General features: G+C 31.9%; 1 protein-coding gene across 1 annotated transcript; it reads left to right on the top strand.

The window, feature by feature from the left end:
- The first annotated feature begins 6,371 nt into the window (after positions 1–6,371).
- Positions 6,372–22,015, top strand: LOC137807820 (transportin MOS14). Its single transcript, XM_068608632.1, has 27 exons — positions 6,372–6,781; positions 7,138–7,215; positions 7,357–7,419; positions 7,643–7,690; positions 7,816–7,962; positions 8,256–8,387; positions 8,480–8,520; positions 8,956–9,047; positions 10,775–10,902; positions 13,094–13,169; positions 13,329–13,449; positions 13,669–13,768; positions 14,033–14,114; positions 16,170–16,252; positions 16,520–16,639; positions 17,172–17,223; positions 17,356–17,511; positions 18,273–18,396; positions 18,503–18,584; positions 18,670–18,758; positions 18,863–18,937; positions 19,042–19,096; positions 19,541–19,660; positions 20,542–20,634; positions 20,720–20,865; positions 21,065–21,242; positions 21,358–22,015. The coding sequence occupies exons 1-27, from the start codon at positions 6,659–6,661 to the stop codon at positions 21,634–21,636; spliced, it is 2,883 nt and encodes a 960-aa protein (XP_068464733.1). The 5' UTR covers positions 6,372–6,658; the 3' UTR covers positions 21,637–22,015.
- Positions 22,016–23,365: the final 1,350 nt, after the last annotated feature.

Here is a 23,365-nt window from a genome sequence, read left to right on the forward strand (position 1 = left end):
CTGAAAATTGAAGATAAAACCACATAAGAAACAATGACAGTATGCAATAAGATCAACTTAAAACTCATGAATTTCAAAACATCATAATGAATGTAAAAATAAATAAATATTAGATTTTGAAAAAAAATTATGCATAAAAATTGAACACAGAAAAGAATTTATAATAACATACAGACCATGCTTAACTTGCAGAACTGGATTTGCCCCCACAAATTTGAAGCTTACTTTTATACTATGTTAATAGTTTATTAATTAACATTTACCTTTGATTATTATTTTAATAGTTAATAGTGATATCACAGGCGTTGTTTGTTTGAAAAATTTATCAATCAATCCAAAGAATAATTCAACCACTATTTAAAAAATAAATAAGAATCTATCTTTTCCGAAAAAAAAACACAAAAGAATTCTCTTTAGTTAATTATGTAATATACTGCTTATCATATTTAAAAGTCAGGAAAACATAATTTTAGTATTACAAAAACCATATATAAAAAATTGAAAATGTTTAATGTGACAATTGTAGCATGAGAAGTTTCTCTTTTGTTAGATCATGGAGATATAATTAAAATTAAAAAACATATGTAAGTAAAAGTGGTGATATGGAATTAAATGTGGATTTTATCATTTGTTAAAATATTTTTTATTATACTTATTTTAAAATTTATAGAAAATTTTAAGAAAATAAAAAACCAAGTTTTTAGAAACCTAAAAAGAAAGTCAAGGAACAAATAATTGTGAGATTAAATAAAAACTAAATAAAGTAATAAATTAAGGTTTTCGTCAAAAATGAAAAATTAGAGAAAATGGCTACATAGCAATTTTAGTGGAAACTTTTTAATATTATTGTTTAATGATGATAAACAATGAATTTAACAAATAAGAATAAAAATGTAAAACCATATTTAATATAGTTTGACTAATCTCAAACTTAAATTATATAACAAAAAAAAATGCAATATATAGATAGACTTCACAATATAGTTTTTTTTTTTTTTTACTTAACACGATCTTTATTTTAATTTATTTTAGAAAATGAATTTAAATAAATGAATTTTTTATCAATCATCTAAATGAGTTAATATTAAGAGGGATTGTGAATCTAATCTTAACTAAAATTATATATTTAAATGTTTTTAATAAAAAAATAATATAAAGAAAAGAAATTAATAAGATACTCTTTAAAAAAAAATAGTCATCCAAAACTTTAATAAAATACTTTAATACATTTATATATATATATAAAAGAAAAATAATACAAAATAAAACTTTAATTATTTTTAATCAAATCTTCTAACAACTCTCATACTTACATCCATATTTTCTTAATTAAATGAATTAAAATATGAATAAAATTTTAATTTTTCAATAAAAAATATTTTTTTAAAAAAATTATTAAAAATTTAATTTTTTCAAAAAATATTTTTTTTATACGGACTTTGTTCACCGACTACAGTCTATCTCTCATACAGAATCGAGTAATTAAATGACTTTGCAGGAGAACCAATCCGACCTATATTTTTGCATACCAAAAACAAAATTGGCGAGTGTACTAGTTGACATTGTCATCAAAAACCAAATAAAAAATCTTTCTTTATATTTTTTCTTTCTCTATCTCCCCTGATTTCCCATCAGTTTCAATATCTTTCACCATGTCAATTCTCACACATCGTTCACACCTTTAATAATGCTTGAATCCCATACTTAATTTCCCCATCTCTTGTTTTTTTTCTGACACATAGCTCGGATATCAATATGTAAATTTATTGAAAATGGAAAGATTAAATGGGTTTGTCATAAATTATTAAAGATCACCATTGTTTTTTCGAATGAACTCTACAAACAGTGATGGTTTTCCATTTCTGAAAGGAACAAGCCACAAATATGACAGAATACAGGAAAGGACAAAAAAAAAAACCTCAGCATCTTTTGTCCTTTCATACAATCATATTTCTCTTTCCGTCTAGCTTAATTAATGGATATATATGAACTTATTGCATCTTAATAATTTATTTTGGATTCAAAATAAGTACTATCTTATCCATAATATTGCCAGCGCAAGTTTAAGAAGATCATCCTTAAAATTAATCATCACATTTCAATTATTGTGTGTTTCAAAGTTTATTAGAGAATTCAATTAGAGATTTAAAAGGTGTTTATGAAAATTATTATTCCTCTCAACTTCAAAAGTGAGATAAGATTTTTAATTTTGATTCCATAACACAAGGTAAACAATTGAGTATAATAATAATAATATCAATTTAAATAGAATATTTTTGTGTAAAAAAATACTAATGATGTATATGATAGAAAATATTTTTAAAAAGATTTGACATTTTCCCTCTTTACAAGGAAGTGCTAAATTACAAGGATAATATAAACTTTATTAAATTACATTTTCCCTCAAGATGGTTTTTGTTAGAATTATTAACACAAATAACCAATATAGTGTATAAATGTTTCAAGTAATTGAACGCTTAATAATATTTTGGATAATAATTTAATATTGTGTGTCTCTCAATGAAAAATAAAAAACTATTTGATCGATGTTTGAGTGAATGCTTAGCATATGTTTAATAGATGTATATAAAATACTGATTATGGATGGTTGATATGGTTGGAAAAAACATTTATATTTGAGTTAATAAAAAGGTTACACAAATATATAGTGCATATAAAGATGAGTATACGTGCTTATAAAATAAAATTACTTTATGAAATATTTTTTGTATTTTGATAATTTTTAATTATTTCAGACTAATACTTAATATCTATCTATCTATATATAGATAATGAAGGGAATTGACCCCGCATTATGGATTTACAATCCAGTGTCTTGATTCACTTGGTTACATCTGTCATTCGTATAGTATCTAAAAATATTTATTTATATCTCAAATTTTATCCTTTCAATATTTTTTTTCTTTCTAAAAAAGGAAAAAAAATAAATTATGAAATAAATAAAAACGTATGTATAAATTAAAAAAATTACTAATTCTATATAAAAGAGTAATAAATAAATCTAACACAACTTTAGTTTAGTAGTGTAATGAGATTTCAATTCAAATTTTATAACCCTTGTCAATTTCAATAATTTTTTAAAATTTATCCAAATTAATAATTAACTTATAAAATTACATTTAATTGATAAAAAAATTGAGTAATAAATTAAGTACATGTTTAGACAGACATTTATCAAAATGAGAAATTTATAAAAGTATAATTTATATTTTATTTAACATAATAAAGACATTTTGATTACAAAATTTATATATTAGGTCATAAATTATTTGTATCAATAAATTATTTGATACAATTATTAGTGATATTAAGAAAATAATAATAATTAAATTATATATAATTATTAATTATTGTATGTAATATTTTATAATATTATACGCAATTATATGTAATTAATTTAATAATTATAAAATTTTATAATTAGTGGTCCTACCTTGGATAGAAACCTTTATATATCTTTCAAATAATACACTTATTATATATAATATATAAGATGTATTCATTACTTAAAAGAATATTTCCTCATATATTAGTACAAGAAGAGTGCTAGTTACACAGCCAGACTCACTCTTCTGAACACATTCTATATTATTTGTCAAATCCATGTAACATAGGATGAACTAAATGAAGACTAAGACCCGCATGGTTTTTAATGAATGGCAGACTGTAGTTTTCTTGGGACAATATGTTCTTCAGTCCAAGTATTATTACCTAGACCTATGACATGTATTTAAGACATCACTGTTTTGTGAAGGACTGCTTATTTTTTACTGCGATTTTGATCTGCTGTTATAGTGGAACAGGTTGCCACTCAGCCATTTGACCTTTCAGGAATAATATTTGGATCACAACCTGGATGGTTGCATATGCAGATAGGTGGTGGTTTTGAGAAAGTAACATAATTTGAGGGAGATTTATTGGGAATGACAGATCTATCAGTGTGGTTAGTTTTCCATTAAAAAGGAAAGACTCACAGGGGATGATGGTTGGTCAGCTTAATCTTTTGACGCAAAATGTTGTTTCTCACAGTGAGATATCCATTATAAGAAAGGCATCTAATCTCCTTGAGCTTTTGAAATAATTTTATTGTGGTTTTCGTTTAAAAACTCTGTTGTGGTGGGATTCTTCTCCCCTGATTTGTTGTATCAAAGTTCATATATATTAGCAAGATATTATTAGCTTTAGAGACAGTATGAAAATGACCCCAAATTAGTAATTGAGTCATTGTGAGAACGATTGGATATGGCCAGATAAATTTTTTTATGTTTCTCTTAAGGATATGAGACCTAAAAAATTATTGAAGTTTCGTCTTTTTTTTTTTCGGTCGGGCAGATTGCTAGTTGTTTGACTGAAATCCTTCTCGTCTTAGTGTCTCTTCTTCGACTCTCGTTCTCGGGTGAATACCGAATGGAGTACTTGCAGAAGACATCAAAATAGGTGCACAATTAATAAATGACTCGTATCTTGTTTTTTGGAATGTGTGCTATTTATATTAGTTTAATGAGCTTACCTCATTGGGCATGATTAGTGGAATGAATCACAGTTAGGGTTGCATTACCTAATCCTTAATGATTAGTGGAATGCTTCACTAACATTGGTTTGAACGTTAATGGTTATACATGTTGGTCGGTCTAACTGTGCGTTATGTGTCGATCAGTCAGGTAGACTGAGACACGTCAGTATGTGTCTCGATCATCTCGGACAGAGAGACCGAGACACATCATGATGTCGATTGGCCATACCGGTATATCTTAGATTCCTATATCTTATTGTTCTTGATTCTGTTATATTTTGATGGAAAACCAGCAACCATTCATACAAACAAGAAGTTGCAAGTGTTTAATAAATTATACAGGTAAAAGTAAAGGATATAAACCAAGAAGGAGAGAAACCAAGGTTAAAAAAGAAATGCGTCTTATATTTGATCATACATTGGGTATTTATAAAAGAAAATTAACAAGAGAATGCGTTAAACCTACCTTACAACATATTTTGCATTCATACTACAATTTATTTAGGTTAAAAACTCGTTAAGTCATAATAATATAAGATTATTTTATAATTCAAGTGATGTCAAGAAAAAAAAGTAAAAACACATATATTATTATTAATTTTAAAATTTAGTTAAAGTTATAGCTATTTTTATTTAATCAGTATTATATTTTTATTTATTTTAGAAGTTAAATCCAAAAGAGTGAAACTAATATTTTATTTCTATACTACAAAGTTAAATGTTCTTATTAAATTACATTAAAATATTTATTTTTTATTAAAAAAATAATTGGTGACTGTATTGAATAAAATATTATTAACAATATTATATAACTTTTATTAAATTATTTAATATAGTCACAAATTAATCTTTTTAATAAAAGCTAAGCATTGCATTTTAATTTTAAAAAATACTCCATAGGTGAGTGCGATTTTTTTTGAGATTTTTTTTTGAGAAATTTGAGAAGAAAGCTATTTTTATACAAAACAATGTTATCTGAAAATATTATTTTTTAAAAGATAAACTATATTTTTCTAACTTCATAAAATCTTGAAGTACATCTATTGTAATATACAATATTTTCTGTATATATTTGATATGTCTAATTTGTTCTTAAAATATTAATATTACAAATATATCAACAGGAGTATCACGTATTCAATTATTTTCTTATACCTTCTGTTAACCATATATTTTGTTTTTATTTATTTTCCCAAATAAGTTATCCCCTGCTTAATCCATTCTATTAACAAAATTTAATTTAGTTCTAAATATAATTCAAAATGCGATACAGCCGTGCATTAGTCGCTACTTTTTATAACTTTTTTTACATGTTTTAGTGTTTTCATAACTTTTTAATTCCCAATCACTTGTCTTATCACAATCTTTTCATATTAACTGTTTATGGTTTTTTTTAATTCAATCGCATTCAAACAAATTCAATACCCAGTCTAAAATATTTAAAACCAACTTTATTATATCATAATGTAACTATAATTATTTGCATAAATTGAAACATAATTTACACATTCAAATTACTTATTTATTATCACAAAATATAAAACATAATTTATGGATTAAAAAATATTTCAAACCCTTAATTTTGATTACGTAAAGATAACACTGATTAAGTTGTTGTGAATAGAGATAAGTTCAAACAAAATGTCATGCGGAGGAAGTGAAAGAACCCAAAGGTAAAAAAAAAAACTCGCGGTTTAACACGGATTTACGTTGGCTTTAAATTGGGCCCATCTCGCAATTTAAATAATGACTGCCAGGTGTCCAGATCTCAGGCATTCTAACCTTTTGGGCAAAAGTGCAGGGCATGTAAGTTGACCTAAGCGTCAATTAATCAAACGGCTGAGAGAGTATTTTCGTTGAGGATGTGTGATCAACGATTGATGAAACTCCTCAAAGCAAGCAAGGCTCCAACCCTTTCTCACCGGGCGCCAAAAACCCCTTTCGTCGCTTTATCAACAAACCTTACTCTCTCCTTTCAAACGTAGTGCCAGAGCAGAACACCAAATTGAAAAGCCACTGTAAATCAGAAGAGAGATAGTGAGAGAGAGAGATTGAACTTTGGTTCTCTCTTCCTCTATCGGCGCCACCGATTTGATTCGATTATTGTTTCCTTTCGATTTGAGCATGGACCTTCAGAACACTGTGAAGGAAGCCCTAACTGCACTCTACCATCACCCTGACGATGCGGTGCGCATGCAAGCCGATCGCTATCTTCAAGATTTCCAAAGGACTTTGGATGCGTGGCAGGTTCTCTCTTCAATCCGTTATCTGCTTCCTCAATTCATTTACTTTCGTCGTGGATTTGTCTTTCTTTTCGTGGTCTTGTGCCCCGATTTGATTTTCTCCCAATGACTAGATAATTATCCTGTTTGTCCATGCTTTTCTTTTCCGGTAATTGATTTGCTGATTGTAGTGGTTCTCCAACTGTGAACCTCTCTCTGAGGGTTGTTTAGTTGTGTTTTGTGATTGTTTCTATTTCCGTGTCTCTTTGATATCAAGGAGACTTCTTGCTTTATTTGTTTGAATCTTGAGCTTTATAATTGGATGCAGAGACAAAATTTCAAAACTTACCGCACAAATGTTTATTACTTTGATCTCTGCAGGTGGCTGATAACTTACTTCATGATCCCAGTAGCAATCTAGAAACCTTAATATTTTGTTCTCAGACCTTGAGAAGCAAGGTGACTTCACTGTTCTCCTACTTCCTGTTGATGAGAAGTTAATAAGAATGTTGGATGTTGGTTTCTGAATGCAAAATACTTGCCCCAAGGTCTTTATTTCTTCTTCTTGGGTTTTGAGTACTTGTTTTTGGTATGGTTTAGGTACAAAGGGACTTTGAGGAACTCCCTTCCACAGCTTTTCGGCCATTGCGTGACTCATTGAATGTGAGTTAGGGTCTATGTAGTCTTGGTGCTTTTCCTATGGTGTTTATTTAAGTTTTTGGATGTGTAATTTATCTCCAATTAAAAGGGTGGCGTATATCCTCCTGTTTCGTCACATGCCCTGGGTAAAATTGTTTGGTTTATGGACTCCAATCCATGACCACAGAGATGTTTAAGTAGGAACAATACTTTGTATGATTTGATTTTGATAGTTTTTTTAATGCAGACTTTGCTGAAAAAGTTCCACAAGGGTCCTCCAAAAGTTAGAACACAGGTGTCATATAAAAGTCCCTTAAACTTGTCTTTCTCTGTGGTTTGTTTCTGTCAGTTAGTTTTGTTCTCTTTGTATGGAAATTTAATGTTCCCAAATGTATTGTTCAAAATGTGCTGCACTTGTAGATTAGCATTGCAGTGGCTGCCTTGGCAGTGCACGTCCCTGCCGAAGACTGGGGCGATGGTGGTATAGTCAAATGGCTTAGGGATGAGATGGATTCACATCCAGAATATATACCGGGATTCTTGGAGTTACTTACAGTTCTACCAGAGGTATACTAGCTGACATCAGTGGTGAAGAAGGAGCATATGCCATCTTTCATCTTATTAATTAAACATATTTCTGAACTTTGAATGACTAAATGTTAAGTTATAATTTACAAAGATGCTGCTTTGTCTGGCTTGGATATTGTTGTTTATTTAGTATTTGTCAGAGCATCGTATAAGTCATGCATTCTTCTATAAATGGTTTTAACAAAATATTTTAATTATAGTAAGTTTTGTTAACAATTTGAATGTTTGTGTTGCATATTATGATGTTTCACATATTTTATCTGTATATGAAGGAAGTATTGAATTATAAGATAGCAGCACGCCCAGAAAGGCGACGTCAATTTGAAAAGGAGCTTACATCTCAAATGGAAGTTGCTCTTAATATCTTGACAGCTTGTTTGACGATTTCTGAACTTAAGGAGCAGGTTAGTAATGGATTTCATTATCTACTTACTCACTTAAGGAGCAGGTAAGTAATGAATTTCATTATCTGATATTTTCATGTTAAAATTTCCAGGTTCTTGAGGCATTTGCTTCGTGGCTTCGCTTAAAGCATGGGTATTAAGTTTCTCTACTTAGGCCGCCTGCATCTATTTTTTATAAGATGTTTTGTTACTCATAATTGTAGTCAGAAGACTCGTTTCAACATAATGAATGAGAATAAGCTTTTTTTGAGTTAACATGAATGCTCTGTTGTCCCCAATTTTAGGGTTACCGGTATTTCGTTTTTGCTATGTATGCATGCAATTTAATTTGTTGGCTTTCACATGAAGGAATGCCAGAAGGATTGGATAATTTACCTGAGTTCTACATATATTGACCTTTTTGTTAAGTGAAAATGATAGAAGGCGTGGGTAGCATATCTGAAAGTGCTGGGTAATGGGTTTTAGTTTGCATTCATAAAGTTAGATAAAGAGGTTGGGGATTTTGTAAATGTTTATTTCAACCTGGTGGTATTTGACTTGATTGGCTGATGAATTTTTTGTTCTCCAGCATTCCAGGATCAGTTCTTAGTTCTCATCCACTTGTTCTCACGGCATTATCAAGCTTGAATTCCGAGTTACTTTCAGAGGCATCTGTAAATGGTATAACAAGTAAACTGGGAAACATTCATCTTAAATTATGTTTGTTTTTTGTGATATGTTTCAATTAGGCATATAATACTTTATGCTGCATTTTTACTAACCCTTGGGAAAAAAGAAATTAGTGAATGTCAAATTGATTGTATGCAACTATTGATACACACGTTTCAGGTCTGATCACTTCTTCTTGGTACACATTATGATAGATGTAGATATGCTAAGGATACGATTGTAGGAACAATAAATATAAAATTTTATTATTGAATTCTTGATGCTAGTGCAAGTGCAATACTGATCTACCGAAAGAAATTCAACACTGACCACCCCTTTTATATAATTTATGTATGTATGAAGCTATACTGTCTAAAACAAGCTGGAAAACTTAATGTATATGAGCTAGCTAGGATGGTAGATAGTTTAATGCTTTTAAAGATTAATATTAATTTTTGTTAGTATATTAAACCCTTAACTTTTAGGAGTCTTGTTGTCATAAGGAGGCAGGATATGACCGTATTTTAATAAGGAGGCATGATATGGCCTCATTGTCAATCTAACTTTAGAAGCTGAGACACTCATATTCTATCTTAAATGAAATGGTTAAATACATAATATCTACCCAAAAGAATGTTACTTTGCATATAATATTCTGGAATTTAAAATAAAAAATTATAGTCTTCTTCCTTGGAAGAGGTAAAAGTTCTTACAAAAGCAAATTTCAGCAATGGAAAAAACCACAGGCATCCACTTACATTCCCTTTGAGCTCCATTTTTTTGTCGGAAGCTCTTCTGTGCAGCTTGATCAAATTTTAAAATGAACTGGTTCTTCTTTGACCCTAGTTTGATTCCAGATCTAAAATCTTTTAATAACCTAATTGGTTACATTATGGCCAGCAAAGTGGAAGAGTCAAATGGTAGAGAGTTTTAAATCTTCATGGTGAGCTTCCCATCAAGGATTCCACATTTGCCTTCATTTTTGCCCTGGTGAAATATACTGGCATTTGGTGGTGTCATATTTCCACTTCCTTTGAGTATTTCTCCTAAGGTGTATAATAGGAGAAAACACTTTCATCTGCTGCAACTGGTTCATGATCATGATTCATGTGCAAGGAATGGTGCAACTGGTTCATGATCATGATTCATGTGCAAGGAAATGCTGGTGGTTGGGAAGTGCTGAATGTGATAGCAGGGGATGCCTATAGTGAGAAAGATGGGAATTGGAATGGATGTTGTAATCCTATAAGGTATTGGGAGTTTTATATGATTTTGGTGGGATGAAATGCTTTGACTGTGTTTGACTCTACTATTAGGTTTGTGTACCAAACAACTGTTAAAGCTTTATATAATATTTACTTTTATTATCATTTCTTATTTTTGTACAATGTGACAAAAACATTTCATTTTGCTATGATTGTATTACTCTAGTACTTTGTCCTAGAATAACATTACACATAATGTAGGTTAGTGTTTATGTAATCTTATCAAACATCAATATTTTCTCTATTATTTTTTCATCATAATCAATCAATTATAACAAATTTTTACAAGATAATAGAAATTTGTAGCTAATTTATTTGTTCACTAAAGTCAGTATAAGTAATATTATCGCCATTTTGATTATTTCTGCTGTTCCTTTTATATTGTCACCTGGGATTTAATCATGGTACTGCTTTCACTGTATTTTTAATTTCGCAACATAATATTCTTTCTCTTGTGGGTATGCTCTTTTGCAGTCATTTCTGAGTTAATACATTACACAGCAGCAGGCAATACTGACGGTGTTTCTGCAAATATGCCCTTAATCCAAGTCATTGTACCTCAAGTTATGAATCTTAAAGCCCAACTTAGTGATTCTACAAAGGTAAATACTTTATTAATATCCAATCTCCATGTGTTGGGGCATGAGAGATTGCCCTATTCCAAAGCATACTGGGACAGTTTTTCTTTTGTGGTATTACAAATTTTGTTCTCTCTGTTGGCATTTACTCGATGGCTAAAGTCAAAAGTAATGTGAAATTTACGTGTTTTTTTGTTTGCGACAATGTCATGATGCTGACTTGGTTTATTGGGAATATGAGCTATTGTTTTAGAGCCATGTTGTGATTGTCAATACTACATATGTAGTGAATCATGCCAGCCTTGGATGTGTATGTATGTGTGTATACATACATACATATATAAGTTACACCCTTTTGATTTTTAGGATTAACCTAGGAAGTTACACCTTGAGTGTATAGTTATAGTTTGCTAACTTTTAACAAAATTAGTAGGTGTAAGTTAGCCAACCCCATATGCATTTGCTAACTTACATTAATTTGTTTTTCATAAGATAGCAAGTTGCACCTTGGGTGTATTTAAAGAAATTTGTAGTTATAACTTGCTAGGTTACTCCTAAAAATTATTTGATTGTATGTTAACAAATTAACAAATATATATATATATATATATATATATATATATATATATAATATTGTATCTTGGCTTTAAGAGTTTAAACTATTTATCCAGGAGAAAATATAGTAAAATATAGATAATAAACTACACTAGGATATTAAGTGTGCTCTTTGAAGATTCTAGAGATCTCTTTGTTATCTTTACTTTAGTGTAAGAGATCTCTACACATAGAAGATGATATACTGTTTCAAATTAATGAATTGACTAAAAATCTTCTTTTCAGATTAATCCTTTTCAAGTTGGTATTAGAGCTCCCGATCTTGGGGGCTTTGCAAGGCTTTGCTTTTGCATTTCTTCTTTACCATCTTAGCTACGTTTCCTTTATAGGGTTGCTTGAAGTGCACCCATTTCCTTTTATTATAGGGATTGCTAGAAATGCATCCCAACTTGTGTTTCCTAGGAATCTTCTCTGTCACTGTTTCCACCGTTGTCATCGTCATCGCTGCGGAGCCTCCAATTTCCTTCTATTATTGGGGTGTGTCTCTCCTTTGAAAAGAGTATTGTTCACGACAACACTGTTTTTTCTTTTTGTTTTATTTTCTATTCTCTGTTTTTATTTAGGAGGATGTTGGGGAATCCTTTATATTTTTGCATGGCAACTCCACTAAGCAATGTTGATCTTCCACACTTGATGATAGTTGCCTTAATGGTTGAAATTATCTCTAGTGAGCTCAATTTATTCGATGTGCACATTAAAGGGTACAGGTAAGTTCAACCATATTGAAGGAGAGGCCTTATCTCCAGGTACCCCTAATTTCCGAATTTGGGACAATGATGACTTGCAAATTATTACATGGCTATGGGGATCCATGACTACAAAAAACAATAGAAATTATATGTTCTACTTCAATGCCCGTGAAATTTGGGAAGACCTTGCAAATAGTTATTCCAGTGACAGGATATCTCTACATGCTGAGTTAGGAAGCAAGATCTTTGGTGCCAACCCCTCTATGTTGCAGAATATTATGCATTGTTGAAGGGTTTATGGATTGAGTTGGACCAATATCAAAGTTTGAAGCTTGAAAATAACAAGGATGCTGTAACTCTTGCTCAGTTTGTTGAACGATCAGCTATTAGAATTGCTCACAATCCAATTCAACATGATAGGACTAAGCACACACAGATGGATCGACACTTCATTAAAGAAAAACCGGATAGTGGCCTTATCACCCCTTAGTTTCATCTGGGCTTTAGTTAGTAGATCTATTTACAAAATGTCTCCCCACTGAATGATTTCATGATCTCAGTTGCAAGCTGGGATTATAGATATCTATTATAGTTAATAACATACAGTAGGATATTAAGCGTGCTGTTAGAAGCAGTTAGAAGATTCTAGAGATTTCTTTGTAATCTCTACTTTAGGGTTAGAGTTCTCTATATATAGAGGTTGATGTACTTTTTCAAATTAATGAATTGAACCAAAAAATAAAATATTCCAAAGTTCTTTTTTTAAGGATTTCAGTTCTAGACTGTATGACTATTTGAATGACCATGGGTATAGAAAATGATTAGTTTTTTGTTTCATCCATTATATATATGATAGTGTGCTATTTTAGGGACAGTTGCATATTATACTTCTTACAAGTCTTCTTTTCTAGGATGAGGAAGATGTGAAGGCGATTGCTAGGTTATTTGCCGACATGGGTGATTCATACGTGGAACTGATTGCAACCGGTACTTGTACATAGTCATAAACTTCGTTGGTTTCCCTTTGAGAAGAATTGGTGCTTTCTCGTGCACTGTGTGAATAATTTTGATGTCTTAGCAAGTTTCTTGTGGTTTTTGGTTGTGTTGAACTTATTGGGTCTGCATTGTCTTAACTGAATTTTTCAGGTTCAGATGAATCAATGCTAATAGTGCATGCATTGTTGGAAGTTGCTTCACATCCTGAATATGATATTGCTTCTATGACTTTTAACTTTTGGCATAGTCTTCAGTTAAACTTGACCAAAAGGTGATTTTTGTCCTTTCTGGAAAATAGCATTTGTAGGGTTTGTTTAGGTAAATTTCTCTATAAGCTTTTTCAGGAGAAGATGATTAACTTTGGCTTATAAAGGAACTCATTTTATGTTTCTTATTTTTTTCCCTAGAGATGTTTATGAAGTTTATTCAAATAAACCCTTTTACTTGACTCTGCTTTAACCAGAAATATGATTATTATATAATCTGACAGGGAGTCCTATATTTCATATGGTAATGAAGCTTGCATTGAAGCAGAGAGAAATAGAAGGCTGCAGGTTTTCCGTCGTGCATATGAGTCACTTGTATCACTGGTGAGATGTTGGAACTAAAAATTTCCTATGAAACTGTCAAACACCCTCAGCAGTGCATGGTTTCCAGCTCTTGTTTTACCTTAATATCAGTTTTGTAATTATATGTATACGCTAAAAAGTTATGTGACTTTTTACTTATCTACATAATTATTCACAACATTCTTGTTGCATTATGAAATATATGATTTAATGGCATTCGATCATACATAACTTGACTGAATACCTGTAGTATTCTTACCTTCCTTTTTTCACGGATTATTATAGGTTATCTTTCGGGTTCAGTATCCTGAAGATTATCAAGACCTTTCATACGAGGATCTTAAGGAATTTAAGCAGACCAAATATGGTAATGGGATGGTGTTGTTCTGATGCATCTGCTTGCTTTCCTCATATATTATTGTGCATTTGATTGATTCACATTTAAGCTGTTTAGGAGAGAAGCTATTATGTTAGGCTATTCAGATGACCACTTAAAGAAGCCGTTCAGGCAGGGTTAAAAAATCTGTTGGACCTCCATCTCGCAGCTTCAGCGTTCTGATTCATAGTTTTTATTATATTACTTTAAACTCCTCTTTCACACGTTACTCTGACCATTGCATCTATTGCAAAGCAACAACCTCATTTATCACACTTGACATTATTTATCTCTTATACCGGTGGCCTCACTTCTCATGCTGATCCCAAAATCTCCTTTCTCTTCTACTTCTTTTGCATTATTTCTTTTATCCCTTGCATATTCTTCTGCATAAATCATTAACCGTAAACTATTTTTTAAAATGGTTTAAATGTTAAAAACTCATTACTGTTTTAATATAAACAAATAATTCCATATCCGTTTTTGTGATATTAATGTGCTTAAAATTAATGTGGATGAATTATTCCATAAACAAATTAATGTGCTTAAAATTACATATTTTTTACTGTAACTTTTTTAGTTGAATTGCATCATTATAGCTAGCTTAACAATCTGCTCTGAAGTACCTGGAGTATTGCATTGTGGATGGATTGGAACACAATAATTTGCATTGATTTTGATAATTTTATGATGGTTCTTAGCTGTTGTGGTCTCTTGGCTGATTGTTAATTAATATAAAGGGGTCTCTGTTTTTTGCTATATATAAACACTACACTCTCGTTGGTCCTCCATATGTATAAGAAAGTTCCCAATTGGCTCCAAGAAGTTTGACATCAATTTGGTCTCTCTTTGTTACATGGGTGTAAATCAGAAGATTTAGAAAAATCAAGTTGGATTAAAATGGATGGGTCACAGATAAACAATATTGCATCTATGATCCATTAAACATGTAGGAAAAATCCTTATCCATGACTCATTTAAAAGATCCTACTCATCCCTTAAAAATTCTCTTTATAAGGACTGTTTTTAGAACATGAACGGGGGCTCCTTGGATATAATATCTTGATCCATTGGTTTAATAATATATGATGGATGACATATTAACCATCTAGCAATAATTTTTTGGTTTAATGCATTATTGTCACTCATAATCTTAAATAAGCACTGGTTTGTCCGAAAAGTGTCTATTGACATCAATTTGGTTCTGAAATTGATACTTATTTTACACTGAGAAGCATGGATAGTCAAATTGACGCTATTTCCTGGCTATTGTTTATCTTATTTAATTCCATTCGGAAGGTATCATATCTTTTGTTCTTGTTAGTTTCTGTTGCCATATCTTTTAAATCCAGGACAAAAAGTTGATTTGTGTTGGAAATGGGTGCTTTTAATGTTTATTATCTTTCCAAGTAGTTCAGTTATTGTAACACGGTTCAATGTACTTTAGGAAATTGTGATGTTTTAATTGTTCTGTTGAAACTTGTAGTAGTTGTTATTTATTGTCTTTGTAATCATTATTGTTGTAAATAATTCATCTGCTGAGTGGTGAAGATACAGACACATTTAGAAAATTTCCTCTCATTTTTTAACAATTTGTCGTATTTAGTGACAAAGATTTGTTGAAGCCTGTGTTATGGGTTTTCTTATATGTGGGATGCAAGGAACAACTACACTGATAATGAAACAACTTAAATTACTACTGTATAGTTCGAAACGTGAAATTTGATTTCAGATAATTTCATGGGTTTGCATTCAGCGAAAATAGGGAATAGTTTTAATGCTCTGAAAGCTTTGTGAAAATTGTTAACGGATGCTCATTGCATCTGTTGGCCACATGCTATTACTAATGCAATTTACTTTTAAGATCTAATGTTTCTCTGTCTGAGTATTTTAGTTAGTGATGATCTTGTTTGTGTGAGGGGCCATTTGCCCTGAAATACTATGCTGTACAACTTTTATTATGGTTTACTGATTGCTAATTCTTTCTTAACACATGTATTTCAACCAGAATTAGATAATATTTCTAACTGGAAATTTGTGTTTCAGCTGTTGCAGATGTATTGACAGATGCATCATCAGTACTTGGTGGTGATGCGACACTTAAAATTTTATACATGAAACTGCTTGAGGTGCGAACATTAATTAAAATATGCTTTTGTTATTGACAATCAAATGTTCTTGTAATGGTGTGAAATAACCTGGTTTAAACAAATTTTACTGCATGAGTTTCGTTTAGAACTTTTTTGCATGTCTTGTTAACTTTATTATCAGTAAGTAGACTGTAGCTGCTGGCCATGTTTTTTCTGCTTCTTATATGTGATTTTGCTTAAACAATGTATGAATGTTATTTCCCAAACCTCTTCACTGTTTCTGAACTGCCTTATCGCCCTGTTTAGGCTGTATCTGGCCATGGTAATAATGAACACAAGGAATGGCGACCAGCTGAGGCTGCTTTATTTTGTATTCGGGCTATATCGAATTATGTGTCAGTTGTTGAAGCAGAAGTGATGCCTCAGGTATGCCTCCACCTTTAAATTTGTAATAATAATTATTATATAGTTCTTCTGCTAAATATTACAAATAATTTCTTTTAATCCATTATAAAATACTTCCTTAATTTTATACCCTTTTGTCTACACAGACGAATTTCTATCTGTATTTAAATTCTTTTGTGGATATCTTGGTGCAAAGAACCTGAGTCATTGTTGACTCTGCTCTTGGATTATAACTTTCTTATGTTCGGTTGCACCCACCTCCTTTATCTAGACCAACTCACATATTTGATTTCCTGTATTTTCCTAAGATATTCTACTGCTCATAAGAGTTATACGTTGTTTATCTTCGGGTGTTAAATTGTTCATCTCCAAAGACTTAATCTTCTATGAAATCTATTTTCCTTATGCTGACTATACCCCTAAAATCCTGTTTTTCCCACCTCCAATGTCTCAAATTTTCCTTGCTTACCATATTTCATTGTCTAATACAATGGTACTGTCTACTTCCATTCTTCTGCAAGTCCATAAGTATTTTTTTTTTGCCTTCATACAGATCATGGCTTTGCTTCCGAAACTTCCTCATCAACCCCAACTACTTCAGACAGGTAAAGTGTGTACTGCCCTTTATTTATTTCTCTTCCTGATGAACTTTTTAGTTCCCAGTCCTTGTAATTTTTTATTTCATTATGTTACCTGACTAATAAAATGCTTTTCATGTCTGGTTGCTTTATTTTCAGTGTGTTTAACTATTGGAGCTTATTCAAAATGGCTTGATTCTGCGTCTTGTGGACTGTCTGTACTGCCATCGGTTTTAGATATCCTAATGAATGGCATGGGTACATCTGAAGATTGTGCAGCTGCTGCTGCTTTGGCATTTAGACACATATGTGATGGTATAGCCAACTACTCTGAGTATATTTGTGCACTTTCTTTTTATGTTTTGGAATGGTGAAGAGTTAGCTTGGTGAGTTACAATGATATTCAGTGCAAACATGGCAAAGATTAGCGACTCTACCTTGAATGAAAACAAATCAACTTCTGAACTTTGTGGTTTTGTTTTGATTATGAAGTGTTGCATGGAGCATTGTTTTGGTCATTTTCATACTCAGTGATGAAAACATTATTGTTTTTAAGACATGAGCTTGTTTAAGGAAGCATTTTTTTTTCAATAAGGTTTTGCAGGAACGTAATTTTACTTTTATGTCTGCTTTTACCTAACAACGGCTGTAGTGATTCTTAGAATTTTTCGCAAAATGAATAAAAAGGAAAATATTGGATGGACAACGAGGTATTTTGTTTTAATTCCATTATTTTTTTCATGGCCTATTTAATTGAGACAGTATTTGATTGAATGAATGGAATAAGCCTTAACCCAACAGCTTCAACTGTTGGGGAATAGTTGGTTCTTGATATAATAACAGTCTATGATCTTGTTGTCAAGAATTCAATCATCTCTGTTCTCATGTTTTTTAAGTAGAAATGCCTTCAAGCCATAACTCCTTGCTTATGAAAAATCTTCTCTTGCCTGAGGATGCAAGTTGGTTTTTTTTTTTTTTTTTTTTTTTTTGGATCAGCAATAAGGATGCAAGTTGGTGATTTACAATGATTTGATTATTTGATGTGAATAATCTCTTGTATTTTGTTCTGATTTCAGACTGCCGGAAAAAGCTTTGTGGATGCTTAGAGGGTCTGTTCCACATCTACAACAAGACGGTTAATGGAGAAGATAGTTTCAAAGTTCCTGCTGAAGACTCGTTGCATCTGGTTGAAGCATTAAGGTAATTTGGTTGCTTTAAATTTTAACATATAGGTTTGTATGCTGATGTTTGATTTGTTTCTACCTTTTCAATGATATTGACTTGAACATCTTCAATTTCCATGCAGTATGGTCGTTACTGAACTTCCTCCAGAAGATGCTACGAGAGCTCTTGAGGCGTTATGCATACCAGTCATAACTCCTTTACAGGTTAGTGTTCAATTTGCAGACACTTTTCAGTTATAAAATTTTCTTTTGATTATTTTGTGTTCTATTTTATATTTTGCTCCACCAGGAAGCTATTGCTCTAGGTCCAGAAAGCTTGAGTAAAAGACCTTCTCGTCAGTTAACAGTTCACATTGATAGATTTGCTTACATCTTTAGGTGTGTTCCCTAATTAATAGATGTTGTCTAAGTGCCCCAAGCATCACCCTTTTTTTAAACTACATTTATCACAATCCTTAACACGTAACTGAATCTGCTTTTAGATATGTACATCATCCTCAAGTTGTGGCAGATGCTATTCAACGGCTATGGCCTATTTTTAAGGCTATCTTTGATCTGTAAGTCGTCCCTGATTATCTTTTTTTTTCTTTGCTTCATTTTCATTCTTTTATATTTTGAAGATTTCTTGTCTAAGACATCTTTATAATGACATTGATGCCAGTCGTGCTTGGGACATGAGAACAATGGAATCTCTCTGCCGCGCATGTAAATATGCAGTGAGTAAGCTAAATAATTAACTCTGCTCCATTTACACTTTGTCAATGTGAAGGAAGTTGTTAAAATGAGAAAGGCATCTGTTGGTAGAGTCATTCAATATGGATTAGGCATTAATCTTAACTTATTACAATTTTTGTGTGGTTTCATCCCATGCTTACTATGTCTAAATCTGTCATGATGTCTCCATCCATAGTTTTCATGTGGTTGCAGCACACTATGTTTATGATGTGTTTCTACTGAAATGTAATAAGCCATGTTTTCAGTTGGCTGTTTGTCAGCCAAGTCAGCAGTTCAGATTTAAAATTTATTGTCAGTTACCAGATGGTATCTTCCTCCTAAAGAGTCTGTACATGCTCAACTCTGGTTCTATGTATATTGAATATTGAAAAGATTAGTTTGTATTATTGAATGTCATGTGGCAATATTCTATCGCTTGTTTCTAGGTGAGAACTTCTGGAAGATTCATGGGGCTCACAATTGGTGCCATGCTGGAAGAGATTCAGAGTCTATATAGGCAGCACCACCAACCATGCTTTCTTTATCTCTCCAGTGAAGTTATAAAGGTATTCATATGTTGCTGTGTCACTGGCCTTTCCTCATAACCAAATGTTTCCGAAGTTATATGGTTTTAGTTCAATAGATACCTTCATTGTGCGTGATAGAAAATTTCTTTTTATATGAACGAGTCTGCATACAGAAAATGGTTTTAGAAATATATGTCGACTTGAAACAAATATATCTGGGTGAAGGTGAGTGTATGGTTATCAGTCCCTGACCAGGGTGTGGTGTGGCCAATCATAGAAGGATAGTGGATGCTATGTTGGTATTAGAAATACATTTCAACTTTACAGAAAGATCTTTTTTTATCCTGGGTGAACATGAGTGCATGGTTATCAGTCCCTGACCAGGGTGTGGTATGGCCAAGCTGGAAAATACCATAGCAGGATAGTGAAAATGTTGGTATATGATCAATAGTTTATTCTAGCATTGATACTCGAATAGATGTGTAAAGACAGACCAAAGGACCAATTAAGGAAATATGGACTGAAGTGTGAAGAAAGAACATGGTTCATAGACAAGATAACAAGTCCAAACAACTGTGCTATGAGGCCTGTGAACATATGGGTATTGGAAATGCTTTTTCCGATGACTTCTCCTTATCCCCCAGTTTCTTATTCTACTTATATATTACCTAGAAAAACCAAATTTACCTATTTCCATGTGCCCTTCTACTTGTATATTCTTTCTTATTTCTGGTCTTTGCTTCCTCGACTAATTTACTCCACTGATTTTTTTCCTGATAAAATGACTTGTTCTGTGAAAAGATTGGTAGATATAACCTAATTATCCCATCAACTATAGGTTGTACAAAATCCTTCCTCTTCATGGTGTGGTCAATGAACTAGTTTGGCATAACTTTGGTGGTTGATATCTTGCATTTCAGATATTTGGTTCTGATCCATCTTGTGCTGACTACCTAAAAAGTTTGATTGAGGCGCTCTTTCAACATACAACACGTCTTCTCACAAATATTCAGGTGATCTGAGTGACTTTTCTGTAGTACTTTCTTTCAAATCTGTTGATAGTCTTTTAATGTCTGATTTTATTTTTTTTTGCTGCAGGAATTCACAGCCCGTCCTGATATAGCCGATGATTGTTTCTTGTTGGCGTCAAGGTGTATTCGCTACTGTCCTCAACTGTTTATTCCCTCATCTGTCTTTCCTTCATTAGTCGATTGCTCTATGATTGGCATCACAGTACAGCATAGGTACAGTCTCTAACTGAAAAAAACTTAAAAAGCATCATCCATTCTTGGGAAAGGGTGTTATGTGTATTCATGATCCTTTTGTATATTATTTATTGTTGAGAGCCAAGAAATCCTGTTGTAACTACTTTTCACGCTGCTCCATGGCTCACTTTTATTTAGTGTGGTTGTTTACCCTTTTTGCTGTTTTCCTCCTGTGTAGGGAGGCTTCCAATTCCATTTTGCATTTCTTGGCTGATATTTTTGATCTTGCAAATTCCTCTATGGGGGAGCTATTTATACCAATAAGAGATAGTGTAATTATTCCTCGAGGTGCCAGCATCACCAGAATTTTGGTCGCTTCATTAACGGGAGCACTTCCAAAATCTCGAGTGGACGTGGTAATTTCTCAATTTCTCACGCAACGTCTACTGTCTTTATTTGCATATGTTCACTTTTGACGGGATGTAGTGCCACTATCTCTTCTGTTCTTTTTTACACTTGCTCCTTCCTCAGGTATCTTATACGCTACTGGCGTTAACTCGATCATATGGGATGCAAGCGCTGGAATGGGCAAAAAAGAGTGTTTTATTAATTCCATCGACAGCTGTTACAGATGTGGAGCGATCAAGATTCTTGAAAGCTCTTTCTGATGCAGCATCCGGCGGTGATACTAATGGGCTTACTGTTCCTGTTGAAGAGCTCTCAGATGTTTGCCGACGGAACAGATCAGTTCAGGAAATAGTTCAAGAAGCTTTGAGACCGCTTGAGTTGAACATGGTGAATGTATCATAGACGATTGATAAATGCCTGTGATAGGGAGGGCCATTTTGTTTAGGTCCTGTCTGTTGGCTAGGCTAGTTGGTTGTGTATTATCTATCTTATATTCTTTTTTTTTTATCTATTATCATTCTCCAATTTTTCAGGAGAATTTGCCCCTGCATGATCTGTTGTGTTGGCCGGAAGAAATTAAATAGGGTGTTGTATCTTTTATTTTTCTTGAGATGTGGGATTGGTGAGTGATGTTTGTCCCGGTTGTCATTTTTGGGGGGGACCGGAGGTTACATGGTATACAATTGTAATTTAATGGAAACAGAAAAAGTGGGGGGAAATAGAGAACATTGATAAGTTGTTTCAATTTTTTAAGTTTGGAATGAATATGAAATTTGGAATCTGTGCACTGATTTTTGTTAGGTTCGTCTGACTCATCTATTCAAATGAACGAAGAGGGATGTCAAGAACATAGAATGATTGACTAATTTGATAGAGTTATTATAAGCTCTTGATGCATGTGGCGGCAAAACCGTCTTAAAATTTAGAGTGGATACGCTCTTCACTAATAGAATATGTTAAGTTCTTATTAATGGAAATAATATTTTAATATTGATTTCATAGCCAAAAGGATCTTAAAATTATAAATAATTATTTATTTAAAGATTTTTAAATTATTTTTGAATAAATTTATTTTCACCGGATTTTATTTAACAGTAAAAACTTGAATACATTCTTAAAGCTACGAGGGCCTATTGCGGTTCTTGACTATGCCATGTTTTGATGCAAGGCTCCATTTCCTTGTTTGAGCGTTATATTAGCAACCATCTTTTGTCTGTTTTTAAATTGGGAGATTAAGAGAAGCTAAACGCTGGTTTGTTATAGCTGAACTGGCGTTGGCGCTGAAAAGTAATCCTTATCTTCAACCTCGAACGAGAACAGTGACTGGTAAAATGCAGAAGGTTAGAGTCGTGTATGTGTTCAGGCAAATGCTTCCTACACTCAATCATTTTTAACCTGCACTCAACATATTTTTTTAATTTCCAAAAATACCCTTAATTCTGGAAATAAAAATTCAGAATTGAAAATAATACATTCTGGAAAAATAAATCTGGAAGTGATTATTGAGTTTCGGAAATAAAAATCTGGAAAAAAAATTAAAATTCTATTTTGGACAAAAAAATTCAAAATTGAAAAATAATACATTCCAGAAAAAAAAAAATCTGGAAAAGAAATTATTGTGTTTCGGAAATGAAAATCCGAAAATAAAAATGAAAAACTCATTCCGGATAAAAAAATTCATAACATAAAATTTCATTCCAGAAAAAAAAATCCAGAACACATATTTCGAAAAAAAAATTTAGGACAGTTTCGTCTTTTCTACGGGTGCAATGATATGTTGCAGGAAGCAATTGTCATATGTTCATTGGTCAGTAATTTGTATATCAGTTGAGCATAAACAGGCCGAACAAATCGTGAAAACCAAAAATGATATTCTAATAGTTATAGATTATTATAGATAAGTTGAAAGGCAACTGATGACCGCAAGTGAAAAATAGGGAATCAAGGGAATTACAGAAACTCAAATGAAATTTAATCAAATAAATTTTCAAAATTAGTCTCAAAATATTTTATTAATGGTTCTTTTCTTTGTTAAATTTTCTAGATTTAGTTCCTTTGATTATAATTATTTAAAAGTAATCAATATAATATCTTCCGCTTAATGATTCTACCAATTATGTAAATATTTTAA

The sequence above is a fragment of the Phaseolus vulgaris genome, chromosome 3, assembly GCF_000499845.2.
Source record: "Phaseolus vulgaris cultivar G19833 chromosome 3, P. vulgaris v2.0, whole genome shotgun sequence".
NCBI classification, from domain to species: Eukaryota; Viridiplantae; Streptophyta; class Magnoliopsida; order Fabales; family Fabaceae; genus Phaseolus; species Phaseolus vulgaris.